Source organism: Staurois parvus, unplaced genomic scaffold (genome assembly GCF_062004578.1).
Source record: "Staurois parvus isolate SC_StPar_1 unplaced genomic scaffold, SC_StPar_1.0 ptg000423l, whole genome shotgun sequence".
NCBI classification, from domain to species: domain Eukaryota; kingdom Metazoa; phylum Chordata; class Amphibia; order Anura; family Ranidae; genus Staurois; species Staurois parvus.
This window is the reverse complement of record NW_028318219.1, coordinates 1,204,228-1,219,867: the sequence shown is the minus strand read 5'-3', so window position 1 is coordinate 1,219,867 and position 15,640 is coordinate 1,204,228. Positions and strand designations below refer to the sequence as shown.

Genomic DNA, 15,640 nt, shown 5'->3' with positions numbered 1-15,640 from the left:
ATGACATTTTTGGTTTTTGGGTTTATTACCATTTTAAGGCTCGATGGCTGTATGACAAGGCTTTGTTGACCCTCAAAGCCATTTCACTCACTGCCCTGGTGTGACATTGTGTGGCAATGTTGATAATACTTTGTTCGTCTTCGTATCTGCTGTCTGAGGTTAGCTGTGACGATGTATAGGGCACCCCCCACCTCCAACAGCTGTCCAACAACCCAGCTATCAAGGAGGCAGCTTCTTCAATAGATTGCACTTTTTTCCCTCTCCACTTAACTGAGACAAGCTGCTCACAAGGAATTCGGGGAGGGGATATGTCCTCTAAAATGTTCCAAGTGAATTGGCAAGTGCTTGGACAAGACAATTGGGGGTCACCCTGTCTGACCTTGCAGCTAGTTGTAGAAAGCACCTATCAAGATGGGACCAAGCACTACGTGTTCTTCATCCCCTGGGGAACAGAACACATGGTTAAAATTCAAAGTGAAAACCAGTCTATTGTTGATAACATTTTTACATTTGCCTCTTTCCTTCCTTTCCTAGTTTGTGAAGAATGTCAGGATTTTTTCCTTGATGAATCTAAAAAACACAGTGCCCCAGTATTCATACCTGACTAAAAAGCTAAATTGGGAACAGAACACCGAGCCGAACATACACTTCCACCTTCACTGAGTATCAGAGTTTCTGGGATTCCATGTGCTGGACTAGGAGCTTGGAATGAAGAGGGTATCATCTCGAAAGGAACACATTTTGGACCTTTTGAAGGAATTCCAGCTGATGAGGAATCAGCTTTCGCTAGTGGCTATGCCTGGAGGGTTAGAAGTTTATTTAAGTTACTAAAATTAGCTTATACTTTTTTGGGTCATGTTAGCCTGGAGCAGCCATTCCCAACCAGGGTTCTGGGGTTCCTCCAGAGGTTGCTAGGGGTTCCTTAAACCGTGACTGATTGACCTCCTGTTGGATAGTTCTTGCATAGTTCCAATCCCAATTGTTGAGTCAATGGTACTACCCAAGTGATCTTTTTAGCTATCTGTAAGGGTGACATTTGACCACTTCTTTATTCCCACTGGCCATCAATGTAAAGGGAAAGACTGATTGATAGTTCCTGTATAGTCCCAGAGCCAGTGCCACTTGATGGCTCATTCCCATGACTCAAATGATCTCTTAAGCTCTCTGTAAGGTTGGCATTTTGACTACCCTTGTTGGGGGAATGAGGGTCCTTCTCATTAGTCGCCAATGTAAGGGTCATTTTTTTCCACTGACCCCTGATAAATTGGTTTTAAAAGCGGTTCCCAAGACCTGAAAATTATTTAAAGGGTTCCTCCAGGGCAGCCTTTTTCAAGCAGGGTGCCAAAACACCCTGGGGTGCCCTCTGGGCTCTCCATGGGTGCCTTGCAAAAATTACTATTATTGCCCAAAAATTGTGTACAACTCAGTGTGTGGATTAGGCCTGCCTTTTGGTTACACAAAGCCACAGGTTTTCATGGTGCAACATTACAAGTTTGGGTACCATGCAGGCCAGCCGTCAGCATTCTAAAAACCGCTGACATCATTGGTTGATTAGGAGAATGTCAGGCATCTGCACAGCATCCTTGCTTGACCTCCTCCATCCCTATCTGTCAGCTAGCTTTGTGAGGGAAAAAATATGAGTAGAAGAAATGCTAGCACACTAGTGAGTACCAGTGTGCAATCCTGTATTTGCTTTGTAAGAATAAACCATCTCTAATGTTGGGTGTCCTGCATGTGTGGATGCTGCTGCAATATGTAAAACTGTTAGCTTCCTTTTTTACATTTTAGGATGGGGTGTGTCAGGGACCATCGCGACGCATGGGTCTGCACATGCGTAGGTGTCTGTCAAGACATGCAGGCATCAGGGCACTAGGACCCAGGCGCACCCGTCGCCTATGACGGTACTGGGCAGGCACTAGGTCCTAGGCTGCGCCTGTCAGGCTACTTAAATCAGCCCTGCACAGACACAAGTTGCCGTATGGTCTGATCTGGTTCCTGTGTTCCCCTTGTTTGAGATTCGTTGCTGACCTGCCTGGACCTGACCTCTGCTGACTTCTCCTGCTCTGACCCCTGGCTAAGTTTGACCTCTCTTTTGGATATCCCTACCTGATCTGAACTACTGGTACCGACCCCGGCGAGTGACCTGACTATTCTTCTGCCTGCTGCCTTGTACCACGCTGACCCCTCTGTTACCGACCTGGCCCGTTTGACCACGCTATTGCTCAGCCATCCATCCGACCCGCACGGATTAGCTGCTACTCTCCAGACCTGTCTGCCTCTTCACGTCAGGCTCTCTACCTGTCATTACCTCTGGTGATTCCTCTACCTCAGGTGGGTTTACTCAGGGGCCGCGACCTGCTCACTGTCTGCTCCAAGCCCATCCCCACCATCAGGGGCTCTGGTGAACAAGCGGACTGGGGCTTAGACTCCGCACCCTGGGGAATCCTGTCCTGGGGACTGCTAGGGTACACCAGGTGGTCCATAACAGGGTGCCTCAAGATTGTGCATAAAAATGTTAATGAGTGCCTTGACTGGAAAAAGGTTGAGAAACTTTGCCCTAAAGTAAGAAGATTGAGAAATGCTGACCTAGAGAGTGTTTAACCTGACAACCTAGGTTTTATTTAATAGAAATTCTAGATAGACAGAATCTATAAAGAAGTTTCCACTACCCATAGCAGCAAATGGCCAAAAAGGTGTAAAAAGTAATTCAAGTGTATTTGCTGGCAGTAACTTTATTCAAAGTATATTCATGTCTTCAGGCTGAAGAAGGACAAGGATCCCATATAGGAGATCTTCACCCAACCGTACCATGTGTGACTTTCTATGAGCTCTACTAGGAAATTGGTTTGCTAGCTCTCACCAGTTTTCACATAATCCAAGCCTGTTAAACTGGCATCCTATACGGGACAAGTTTATTAAGTCTTAATTAAGAGATTTGATAGCAGCCATTTTAATACTTTTTTAAAGAAATACTCATACTAAATATGTCCTAATAGATTATTTTACAACAACTTAGATTACTCAAGGAAAAGACCTCTATGCCTACATTGATGCAACAGATGAACACAATTCTAATTGGTTGAGGTAGGTTGTACACATTTAGACTTCTTTCAGCAGCTTTTATTCCCATGGTACAATGTAAGAAATGCCCAAGCTCCTGACCTAAAGTGGATGTCAAGCCAAAAAAAATTGTCCATTAAGTGACTAAGATTGTAGAATTGTCTGTGACATGTGGGTAATACTGCTGCCTTTAGGAGATTTGGACATTGGCAAAACTAAAAATCATGAAGCCAGCCTATATCTAACCTGCATCCAAGCGTCATGCCTCAGTTTTTTGCTAGTTGTCCTAGGAGGTTGAACGCCTTTTGTTTTTCAAATAAAATATATTTTTTCTCCAGGAAAAATTTTTTCTTTGCTAACTTCAATCAAAACTTAAGTTATGCCACTTGAGCTTAGCTTTTTATAGCACCTCTTTGGTGTAGCATATCCTTAGTAGTTGCTTTGGAGGCCATACCCAGACTGCTTTGGACTGAAGATTGTATTGAAGTTGACAGTGGCACTATCCTGACCTTAGTGTACAGGGTTAGTTGGCTACAGAGTGCTCTCCAGTGTCTTGTAATGCACTTTTGGTAAGTAAACATTGGACAATCAGTTTCACCAGTGGTGCTTCCCAGACTTGAGTTTTGTGTCAGATAGTTGGAGAGGCTTGTTCTTAAGTCTAGAGCCATGGCATGACTTTTGGTGTGCGGGGTCTCTGAAACTTCACTTGAAGAAAGATACCATTTGGGCTGTTATATATGGGTTTTCTTTAGCTTTGCTTTCAGTCCTGACCACACCCCAATGATATATAGTTTGGGGTTACTCTCAGTCCAGAGCTATGGTAGTACCACTGGCGCAACCTAATCTCTGAAACCTCACTTTATGATAAAGCCCTTTTGGGCTGGTAAATATGTTTTCTCTTTGTCTTGGAATCACAAATACACCCCGCAGATCTGTATCTTGTGGGTTACACTAAGTCTAGACCCGTGGTGCTGGTACAACCCTTTCTTTAATACCTCCCCCAATGAGATAGCTCTTTGGGGTGTTACATATTGGTTTTTCTTAGTTTTGCTTTTCATTCTCTACTGCAAACCACTAAACTGTAGTTTGTGGGTTAGGCTAATATATGCCTTTTCCTCTTCAGCTTTGCAGCCTAGCACTATTCAGACCTTTGTGTACTGTGTTAGCAGCAGGGCTTTTTTTCCTAGTTCACCACTGTGGCTCAATCCCCTTAGTGATTAGGCCATATATGCCCTACTGAATTCAGACTCATTTGCATGATTTTTTTCTAGCATTTGAATTTATGTGTGTTTAATCAGAAGTATTCTTTTCCAGTTTAAGAGTGTGGTACATCCTATCACCAAAGTGAAAGGAAGCTGATAATACCCTCAAGAAGTATTTGATTTACTCTCCAAGAGTGGACACCTTTTTGGTTCCTGCTGCAGACTCGGGGGGACACCTTCCTTCCTTTCTTTCTTTCTTTCTTTCTTTCTTTCTTTCTTTCTTTCTTTCCCTCAAGAATAAGAGGGAGGTTCAAGCACATAGGTGCACATTAGATTTTGTGTGGCAGGCAAAGGATCTCTCCCACCCTTGATTGTTATCACTAGTCTTCTGCTGCAGGAATCCTCTGCAGGAGACAGGGTATGTTTTGTTGACTTTTTAGGACCTCTCTACGTAGGTTTAGGTCCTCCTTCATTGGCAGAGCTGCTGTCTCTTGAGGAGGATTCTTTGGTTGCCATCCCTTGTTTTGTCTCTGCTAGGATTTCTGTCCCTTCCTTATTTATTTATTTAAGGTACTTATATAGCGCCATCAATTTACGCCACGCTTTACATATATATTGTACATTCACATCAGTCCCTAACCCTCAAGGGGCGTACAATCTAAGGTTGAATACTGATACTGTGCTGGATGAGCAGCTTTTCTAGACTTATAGCTTGCAGTCAGAGTTAGGCAGGGTGGTTTTTCAGCAGGATTCTCTTGATGAGCTTGGTGTGCTAGAAAGGATGTTGTAACTTCATACTGAGTTCTTTTTGGTGGTAAGGTCCCAATATCCAATCTGCATACTCTAGTGACAGGGCTTCCCATGCACCCTATCTGTACATTCACATTGACTTTGTTGGATCAAATCCCTTAGTTCTTTGGGGGTCTCAAGAGTCATTACAAACCTCTTATGGGCTGTAGTGCAGTTGGTGGCACAGGGTTTCTCTTGCATATTGAGAGCGGTATCAGACCAGACAACACCTTTAATATGGAGTTCTCCTGGAGGGTCAAGAATGAAAACACCCTTCCATGTAGACTGGTTGGTCTTTATCACTTGGACCTAGGCAATCCTAGGTCCCATTCTGGGACCTGTTCTTTCTAGGCGTTGGTACCCATTTTTCTGTTGATCAAAGCATATTGTGGATCATTTCCTCTTACCTTTGGAAATTAGCTATAATTCACCTGTTTTAATAGAGTTTTTGGTTGATCACCTTCTAATTAGTTCAGATTTGGTGCCCTTTCCCTCTGGTAATGACCTTCTTAAGCATCAGATTGAATCTCTGTGTCTTTCCTTTACCACTTGCCTCCCAAACCTATTCTGACACTTCTCTCATAAGTGTAAAAATCATATTTTTCTTGCTAGAAAACTACTTAGAACCCGCAAACATTGTAATTTTTTTAAGCAGAGGCCCTAGAGGATAAAATGGCGGGTTTTGCAATTTTTTATATCACATGACATTTTTGCAGTGGTTTTCAAACGCAATTTTGAAAAAATACAAAATTTGCAAAAACAAATTATAATACCCAATTGTTTGGTAAAATGTAAAAACGATGCTGTGCTGAGTAAATAGATACCAAATGTTTCACACCTTTACGGCTTACCACTTTAGATTTACATGAGAGGTTTGGTGTTAGAAATTCTGATGATCGCAGTGATGTGCTGTGCGCTGTTTACTTACCAACACAGGACCGACATGCGTTTGCCTTTGTGCGCCAGCACAGGGGGATGGGGGAGCTTTACAATTTTTCTTTACCTATTTATTTATTTATATTTATTTATATTTCTACATTGTCCCTTTAATTTTGTTTTTAAATCACGTTAATATAATTTAATCACTGTAAATATTCCCTGTGATAACAATAGGCAGTGGTCCTCTTTGCTTAGAAATCTGGGGTGTAGTAGACCCCAGACCTCCCCTCTGCCCTCCAAAGTTTTGGATCAAACCAAGATCGGTATGATCCGATGCTTTTTTTCAAACCCTAATGGTTTGTTTACATTCAGCGAAACTGGAATTGATGAAATGCTCATTGCTTCCAATTTCTGAGACCACAGAGATGATCAGAGCTGTTCCGGTCTCCGATTAGCTCTATGGTCAGCCGGCAGAATGGCCAGCTGAACACTTGGGTCTCCCAGTGAGAAGGCAGAGCCAGGCAGAGCTGCCAAAGGAGGCTGGAGGGGGAAAACATCCTCTCTCATTGCTTGTAAAAGCAACTCAGCAGCTGCAGGTGTCATCCTAGTATAACCACTGCAACTCAATGACGTACAGGGACGTCCATGGGAGGCAAGTGGTTAATTGTATTGGCATGTTTTACTACAGGACTCACATTCAGGTGTTGGTCCTTCAGGCAGACAAGATGAAGCCCACAAGCAAACTAAACTGGAGCCTCTCCTCTGCAGTGCCCCCTAATGGCAGAAATGCATATTTGTCTTTTTGAGAACTGAATTGATAATTTTGTTACTTGAATTGCATTCCAGGATTTGCATGTCTTCAGCTGAGAGAAGGTGCAATAACTTAAGACTTTGCCTGAGGTTTTAGAAATCGTTCATTAACCTCTTCCATACCGGGCACTTTCACCCCCTTCCTGCCCAGGCCAATTTTCAGGTTTCAGCGCTCTCACATTTTGAATGACAATTGCGCGGTCATACAACATTGTACCCAAACTAAAATTTTATCATTTTCTTCACACAATTAGAGCTTTCTTTTGGTGGTATTTAATCACCGCTGGGTTGTACATTTTTTGCTAAATTAACAAAAAAAGATCAAACATTTTGACAAAAAAACAAGTTTTTCTTTGTTTCTGTTATAAAAGTTTACAAATAAATAATTGTTCTTCATAAGTTTAGGCCAAAATGTATTCTACTACATGTCTTTGGTGAAAATAACTTAAATTAGTATTTATCATTTAGTCTGTAGGAAAGTTATGGAGTTCACAAACTATGGGATATATCTGAAAATTGATCAATCCTGAAGTTCTAACAGCCAATCTAATTTCTTGAGGTCCAAGAATGTCAGAACAGTACAGATATCCCCCAAATGACCCCTTTTTGCAAAGTAGACAGTCCGATGTATTTCATAACAGGCATGGCGAGTTTTTTGAAGTTGTAATTTTTTTGTCATAATTTTTCGGAAATAAAGAAATAAAAAAAAATTATTTTCACTATATTTTTTTTTACATACTGTCACCAGTGCAGTACAGTGTCATCATATAACTGGCATGGTGGTGATCAGGGACACTGACTGGTGACAGTACAAAAAAAAAGAAAAATTGATAATTTAAAAAAAAAATTTTTTATTATTTTTTATTACATTTTTCTCTTTTTTTAAGATTTGTTTAGTGTTACCATAGTAACATTGTAATAGTTTGGGGAAGTGATCTAGATATTTTTTCTTATTTTTGTTTTACACAATTTGCTTATAGCAAAGAATTACTATAAGCAAGCATTTACCTGAATGAAATCGATGATTCAATGAATCGATGTGATTTGGCCACAGCTAATCACATGACATATCTGGGCTGTGATTGGCCCAGCTTGTGCATGTGATCGCTGTGACCATTCACAGCTAGCTACAATTGTATACAATGGATGGCATGATAGGAAGCCATCCATTGTATACAACTGTCATGTGACCTGCTGTGATTGGTCTCAGCAGGTCACATGGTACTGGCAACGGTGCCGGTACACAGATCTGTCATCGGCCGTGTCCAAGGTACACGGCTGGTGACAGATCGCACCACTGCGCGGCTCTGCTGGCATGCAAACTGCGCATGCCTGAAAGGACGCCATGTGGTGTCCACCCGGAGGGACGAGGGTTTTTGCCGGCCGGTTAAGGTCTTCATGTTATGTAATTTGAATACCATGTCATAGATATATTATTTATCATTGTAAAAGATCATATTCCAGCGGCTTTGTAAAAGAAATAGAAAAAAATATTTTTTTCCACTAATTTTTCAGTTTTTTTCGCAGACCTTCCCATCTCTAGTCATAACATTTTACAGACAGGCTGAAGTAACTGTAGGCCTACAAAGAAACAATAGCCTTTCCATTTACTTCTTTGCTCAATGAAATTTGAGATGTAAGGGTTTATTTATAAAACATTTGCATAGCAGTTCAGCCAGTGAAAGTATGTGTATATTCATTTGGTGCAAATGTGGCAAAACAATGAATGTTATTAGATTCTTTCCTGTGATAGTCGAATGTTTTTTTTTGGTTGAGTATTAAAAAATAAGACATTTAACCACTAGATGGTGCTGAGTATCATATTTCCTATGGCACTTAATGCCATCTAGTGGACAAATGCTAAATCTGGTGCTACAGGAGCAGTGCAGCACAGCTCACTTGTTACTTGTGCTGCTTCTCTCTGAAAACCTAAGCACTCCTATGGAGGAGCATGCAAAAGGCTGATGGAAAGTCATACCATCCTGTTTATCATCACATCATACATGTTTTATTAGGACATGACTTTTCAGTTTCATTTATGCTGTCATTTTTTAAGGTATGTGAATTGTGCAAGATATGAAGAAGAGCAAAACCTTATTGCATTCCAGTACCACCAGCAAATCTACTATCGATCGTGCAGAGATATCCTGCCCTACACAGAACTGCTTGTCCTATATGGCGGGGAATATGGAAAAAAGCTTGGCATTAGATGGGGCATACTCTGGAAACATAAAGTGTCTTCTAAAGATAAGACATGTTCCTGTGTTTTTTTAGTATCTTTACAGGGAAAGTATTACATGATGTTCTTTATGACTGTAAATGACTGCTTCCCATGAACAAGTTTGGTGGCTAATATGAATGACTGTGTGTATTCTGCAGAGCACTAATATTTAAATATATGATATAAAAATGATTTCTTTAAAACATTGGTAGGCAATCTTTGATAGTGGAGATCTACTTAAACATGAAGGAGATCAAAGATTACCAAGGTGTTGCTCCCTGGCACGAAGAAAGGCAGGCTAGCCTTAATTCTGACAAAGCTGTCTGGTCTAAGTTCTAACCTGACGGATCGGTTTGAGTTCTGACCTGGCTGACTGGTTTACAATGTGTCCTGGTTGGCTGGGTCGAGTTCAGCTCTGACTGACTGATTTAGGTTCTGTCCTGGCTGACCAGGAGTTCTGGCCTGGTAGCTGTTTTGAGTTCTGGCCTGGTTGGCTGAGTTCAGTTCTGACCTTACCTACTGGTTTGCGTTCTGGCTTGGTTGACTGGTTTGCATTCTAGCCTGGTTGACTGGTTTGAGTTCTGGTCTGGTTGGCTGAGTTGAGTTCTTGCCTAACGGACTGGTTTGAGTTCTGGTTGGTTGGCTGAGTTTGCGTTCTGGCCTGATTGACTGGTTTGAGCTCTGGCCTGGATGATTAGTTTGAGCTCTGGCTTGGTTGACTGAGTTGAGTTCTGGCCTGGTTGGCTGAGTTGAGTTCTGGCCTGACTGACTGGTTTGAGTTCTGGCCTGGCTGACTGGTTTTAGTTTTGGCAGGTCAGCTGGGATGAGTTCTGGCCTGACTGTGTCAGAGCCTGTGTTCTGCTCTCACTGACCATAAAAATCTGAAATTCATTAGCTCAGCCAAGAGATTGTCTTCTAGACAAGCACGTTGGTCTTTATTCTTTTCCAGATTCAATTTTATTATATCATATCGACCTGGAACGGTAAGGCCGATTCCTTATCAAGGATGCTGTCTGAGCCTCCCCAGGAGGGCAACTCCGAATGTTCAATCCTAACTCAAAAGAACTTCCTAGGGGCCACAAGTGCAAAGACATTCTTGAGTCTTCTCAATGAGGGGTATGAGAATGACCCATTTCTCAGTGATCCTCCTAGGGACATTAACCTTGAGTACAAGAACGGCTTTTGGACTCTAGCACATCGTCTCTATGTACCTGAGTCTGCTCAGGAAGTCCTCATATTAGTTCATGACTCCAAACTAGGGGGACATTTTGGGAGTTGAAAAACAGATGACCTTCTGTCACGTTCCTTCTGGTGGCCTAGTTATAAGAAGGATATCAAACACTACGTGGCCTCTTGTCTGACGTGCGCACGTCATAAGACCCCAAGCTTCCCGTGGGATTGCTCCAGCCACTTCCTGTTCCATCAAGACATTGGGGGTCAATTTCTATGGACTTTGTAGTCGAATTACCTCCCTCAAAAGAAGTAACTACTATCTTGGTAGTCTTCGACCGCCTTACTAAAATGGCTCATTTCCTACCTGTTAAGGGGGTACCTTCTGCTGCACAAACTGTGGAGTTGATGGTTCAAGATGTTTTTAAATTACATGGACTTCCTGATGATGTGGTATCTGACAGAGGAGTACAGTTTACATCAAAATTTTGGAAAAGCTTTTGTTCAGCTTTAGGGGTAACAGTTAACCTGTCCTCTGCTTTTTATCCACAGTCTAATGGTTAGACCGAGAGGACCAATCAAACTTTGGAACAGTACCTTCGGTGTTTTGTCAGGTATCTTCAGGATGAATGGGTGGACTATCTACCTATAGCAGAGTTTGCCTATAACAATGCTAAACATAGCTCCACCTCCCAAAGCCCCTTTTTCCTCAATACGGGGTATCATCCAGATTTTATTCCTGATCTCCCTATTGCAACTCAAATTCCTGCTGTTGCCAACAGATTAACTACATTGCAGGAGATTCAGGCGAAGTTGATCGAGACCGTGGATTAACAAGAGAATTCCACCAGAGGTTTCCCCCACAAGCCTGGTCCTAAGACATCCAGGGGACGTCCTGTGAGGAGGGAAGTACTGTCAGAGCCTGGGTTTGAACCTGGGTCTTCTGCAGTGAGAGGCAATGTTTCTTCTTGCTGAACCACCTGGAATGCTGGACAGCTCCCTTGACAATTATTTGGATGATCCTACCTTGACCTTGTTTATCTTGAATCCCTTGCTCCTCCCATGAACTTCCTGATAAAAGCCATGTCTCTGCACTTCCAGGTTGCCAGATTATTGTGCCTTCTCCAGCCAATATCCTGCTTGTCTGTCCTGCTCCCATCTATACCATCACTACCTACTTTTGGCTTGTTCCTGGACTATGATTCTGCCTCATCCTCATCTACTACTGTTTGTGACCGACCCTTGGCTTGTTGACTGACTCTGCTTCTGCTTGATCCCTAACCTGTTCCTTCTGCTATTGGATTCCGACTTGCTCATTCCCTGGTGGGGTGATCCTGAGATCTGTGACCTGGTAATAACACGCAGCCAAATCCATCTCCACCATTAGGAGCTCTGGTGAAAACCGGTTAGTGCTTAGACCCCGCACCTCAGGTGAGCCTGCGTCATTTCCCAGGGTGACCTGCCTGTGTACCTATCCTGCTGGTTTCAAGTAAGCCTTAACACTGCTATAGCAACTGGTCTCTGAACCTGACCCAGACCGTGACAGACTGACTGGTTTGAGTTCTGGCTTGGTTGGCTGAGTTGAGTTCTGGCCTTTGCGTTCTGGAATGGTTGGCTGAGTTGAGTTCTGGTGTACACATAAACTCCTGCGCTTGAGGATGGGCTCCACAAAGGCCACAATCACATATCGACTGCCTTGAAAAGTGCACGCCTTGCTGCCCTCAAAAGATCGGGAAAGTCCAGACACACTGGATGCAAAGAAAAACAGATGACGCACAGACCCGGTGCATTACCTAAAAAACATTTTATTGATAAAAGCAATAAGTATTATACTCACAGATGACAATAATGTCAAAGGCACATCATAAAAGAATAGCACTGTCCAGTTCGTACTTGGTATGTCCGCAATGGGAACCCTGGACCTCCAACTGGTTAACGCGTTTCGAGGACTTGCCTCTTCCTCAGTGCCTGACTGACTGGTTTGAGTTCTGGCCTGGCTAACTGGTTTGAGTTCTTGCAGGTCAGCTGAGATGATTTTCGGCCTGACTGACTGGTTGAATTCTGGCTTGGTTGGCTGAGTTGAGTTCTATTCTGGTTGATTGGCTTAAGTTGTGGTCTGGATGACTGGCTAACATAGAAATAAACCAGAAAGGTCCAAAATCTCCAACTTTTGCAAAGACTGTATGTCTTAGGACTACGCTATACTGGAAGCTAATACTTTTTTTTGTTTTGTTTTAGTACATAGACAGACGGCAGATATCCACCCTTGTCAGTGGTGCAAAATAGTATTTAGTAATGAAGACTGTCTAAGCAAGCACTTACAGTCAAAGCACTCTGTACCTGTGTGAGGGTCTGGAAAAGAACAGCAGACCTGTACAACAAAACCCGCAGAAAATCATTCCTCATCTGCTCTTCCTGAGGAATCAGCAGGCAGTACTTCTGCCGTATGGCACATTTCAAGAAATGAAAACCTTAAGAGACATAAAGTCTGCAGAGACAAATTAACCACAAATATCCTAAAGTCACGTAGAGATAGTTTAGCAGAAAAGCTGCAATGGAAGCCTACTGAGAGCCTTTCAGGAGATACTGAAGGTCACACGTAAGAAGTTACTAAAGGAGGGTTACAGGTACAGCCTGCAAAGGGGAGACCACAGCTATGCAAAAAGTGTGGAAAGAACTTTGGTGTCCCAGCAAGTCCAAAGGGACATCAAGTGTTATTCTCTGCGGAACGGCCTTCTTTGCGTAAGGAATGTGGTAAGAGCTTTTTGCAGGATGTAAAGACACACTGTAGGACTCAAGCAGAGGAGAGATCCTGCCAATGTGTGGAGTACAAAAAAGGATTTTCAACATTAAAAGAAAAAAAAAAATCACATCAAATGATTCATCCAGGGGGGAGGCCATACAACTGTAAGGAGTGTGGGAAGAGCTTCTCCTATATAGTTTGTCTGAATATCCCATATGGAAGAATAATATATTTGAAATATATTTAAAAAATATTCTTCCCAAATATATTGCTATACAATTTTATACACACACACATATATATATATATATATATATATATATATATATATATATATACACATTCTGCATGTTGAAATGCTGTTTTGTTACAAAATATATGAAAAATATTTTTAAAAATATGTTTCAAATATACTGAGTGTCTTTAAAAATACAAATCTAAATTTTTGGACTACATTTACAAATATATTTACAAATATATGTAAAAATATTTGTTAAAATGACTTTTTATATGTAAATTAAATCTGAAGAATATATTTAAAAAATATATATTTTTTAAAAATTCTTCAGATTTTTTTTAACATATAAAAAAAGTCATTTTAACATATATTTTGACATATATTTGTAAATACATTCTAAAAATGTAGTTTTGTATTTTTAAACACATACAGTATATTTGAAATGTATTTTTAAAAATATTTTTCATATACTTTGTAATAAAAACGCATTTCAACATGCAGTGTGTATATATGTATATATTGAATATGTCCAAAATTGTAGTATTTCAAATATATTGCAATATATTTGGGAAGAATATTTTTAAAATATATTTTTTTTTGCATGTGGGATTCACCACAGGATTTGCACAAGGGAGAGGCTATATAAATGTAAGGAGTGCAGGAAGAGCTACTCTCAAGTAAGTCACCTAAAGAGCACAGCAGTCACACGGAAAGAGGCCATATAAATGTAAAACGTGTGGGAAAAGCTTCTGTCGAGTATGGAGTCTGAATGTTCATCACAGGACTTAGGGGAGCAGCCATAAACATGTAGAAAGTGCTGTAAGAGTTTCTCTATAATAGCATGTCTGACGAGACATCACCTGTCTCACACAGGAGAGAGGCCTTATATATGTGAGGTGTGCGGAAAGAGCTTCTATCAGGTAGGGAACCTAAACAGACATCATAGTACTCACACAAGGAAGAGGCCATATAAATGTAAGGAGTGTGGGAAGAGCTTTTTACAGTTACGGTACCTCAGGTCACAACAATTGACTCACACAGATGAGAGGTCTTACACAGTATATGTAAGGAGTGCGGGAAGAGCTTCTTCCAATCAAGTCACCTAAAGAGACATCACAGCACTCACACAAGGGAGAGGCCACATAAATGTAAAGAGTGCGGGAAAAGCTTCTCTATATTAGCAAGCCTGCATAGACATCATCTAACTCACTCAGGAGAAAGGCTGCACATATGTGAGGTGTGTGGAAAGAGCTTCTCTCAGGTAGGGAGCCTAAAAAGACATTGTAGTGCTCACACAAGGTAGAGGTCATGTAAATGTAGGGAGAGCGGGAAGAGGTTTTTACAGTTACGGTACCTCAAGTCACATCAGTTGACTCAAACAACGTAGAGGTCATGTAAATGTAAGGAGTGTGGGAAAAGGTTTTTACAGTTACGGTACCTCAAGTCACATCAGTTGACCTACACAAGCTAGAGGTCATGTAAATGTAGGGAGTGTGGGAAGAGGTTTCTACAGTTAGGGCACTTAAACACAACTCACAAGGCTCACACTATCCTTACACACAGTCCAAACTGAGATCCATATTCATATTTTTTTTTCATAATCAATTTTTATTATTGAAAATAAGACTTACATCCGCAAGATGGTCTTTACAGCCAATCTCATAAACAGCAACAATAGAAAAACACACAATAAAGAATTATTGCAGCAGGAACAAACCATATTAGAATAGAAAGAATCCATCCCTCATAGGGCACTCTAGCACCATCTGGACAATTCTAGTTGAATAAGACATATCGTCAAGGGTTCAGCATAAAAAAAAAAAAACAAACAACACTAAATTTGAAAAGTGTGTTCCCAACTATATAAGAGACATAACCAATACTAACGCCTTGACCCCAAGGGGTTTCATTAAGGAAAATTCATCAGCTTGCTTGTGTTACATGAGCCACTCGGTTTCACTATCAGCATAACATATCATTAATAACTGATATATCGAAGGACTGAACAGCAAAAAATATCCAATGGTGAAACGGGTGCAGAGGGAAGACAGCATTCATCAATGTATTAATTATAATCGTCAAGCTATACTAGAAAAAAATAAACAAGTGTATAGTTTAACGACAGACCAGAAAACCAACAATAGGACCAAAGGGGAAGGTATCCACTTCCCACACCCCCGTCCGAGGAGTAGGGATCAACACCGCTCCAGGGGGTTCTGTCCAAACCATTCGAGCCACACATCATTACAAGAAAGATTCTGCCTATCTCCAGGAGAACCGGATCTCAAAGGTGGTACAGAAATACGATTCATTTATCCCGCAAAAATCTTGCGGTAATCCTCAGAAAGGTTAACGTGTATTCAGCAGGCCCAGGTTTATAATACGATGAGTATCTATCATGAGCCGTGGCAATCAACGCCTCCATCTTGGCCATCTTGTCAATCCTTAAGAACCACTCCCTCAAAGGGGGGACTGAGGACTTTTAGCGTGGAATGCACATCCTCGCCGCCACTATCAAGTGCATGGTA

General features: G+C 41.5%; 1 protein-coding gene and 1 pseudogene across 1 annotated transcript; both read left to right on the top strand.

Moving 5' to 3' along the window:
• Nucleotides 1-320: 320 nt before the first annotated feature.
• LOC149454560 (histone-lysine N-methyltransferase PRDM7-like) lies at nucleotides 321-9,076 on the top strand. Its single transcript, XM_089687338.1, is given in 3 exon segments — nucleotides 321-806; nucleotides 3,017-3,084; nucleotides 8,797-9,076. Coding segments are annotated over 3 exon segments (834 nt in total).
• Nucleotides 9,077-12,880: 3,804 nt separating this feature from the next.
• Nucleotides 12,881-14,583, top strand: LOC149454559 (uncharacterized; annotated as a pseudogene).
• Nucleotides 14,584-15,640: the final 1,057 nt, after the last annotated feature.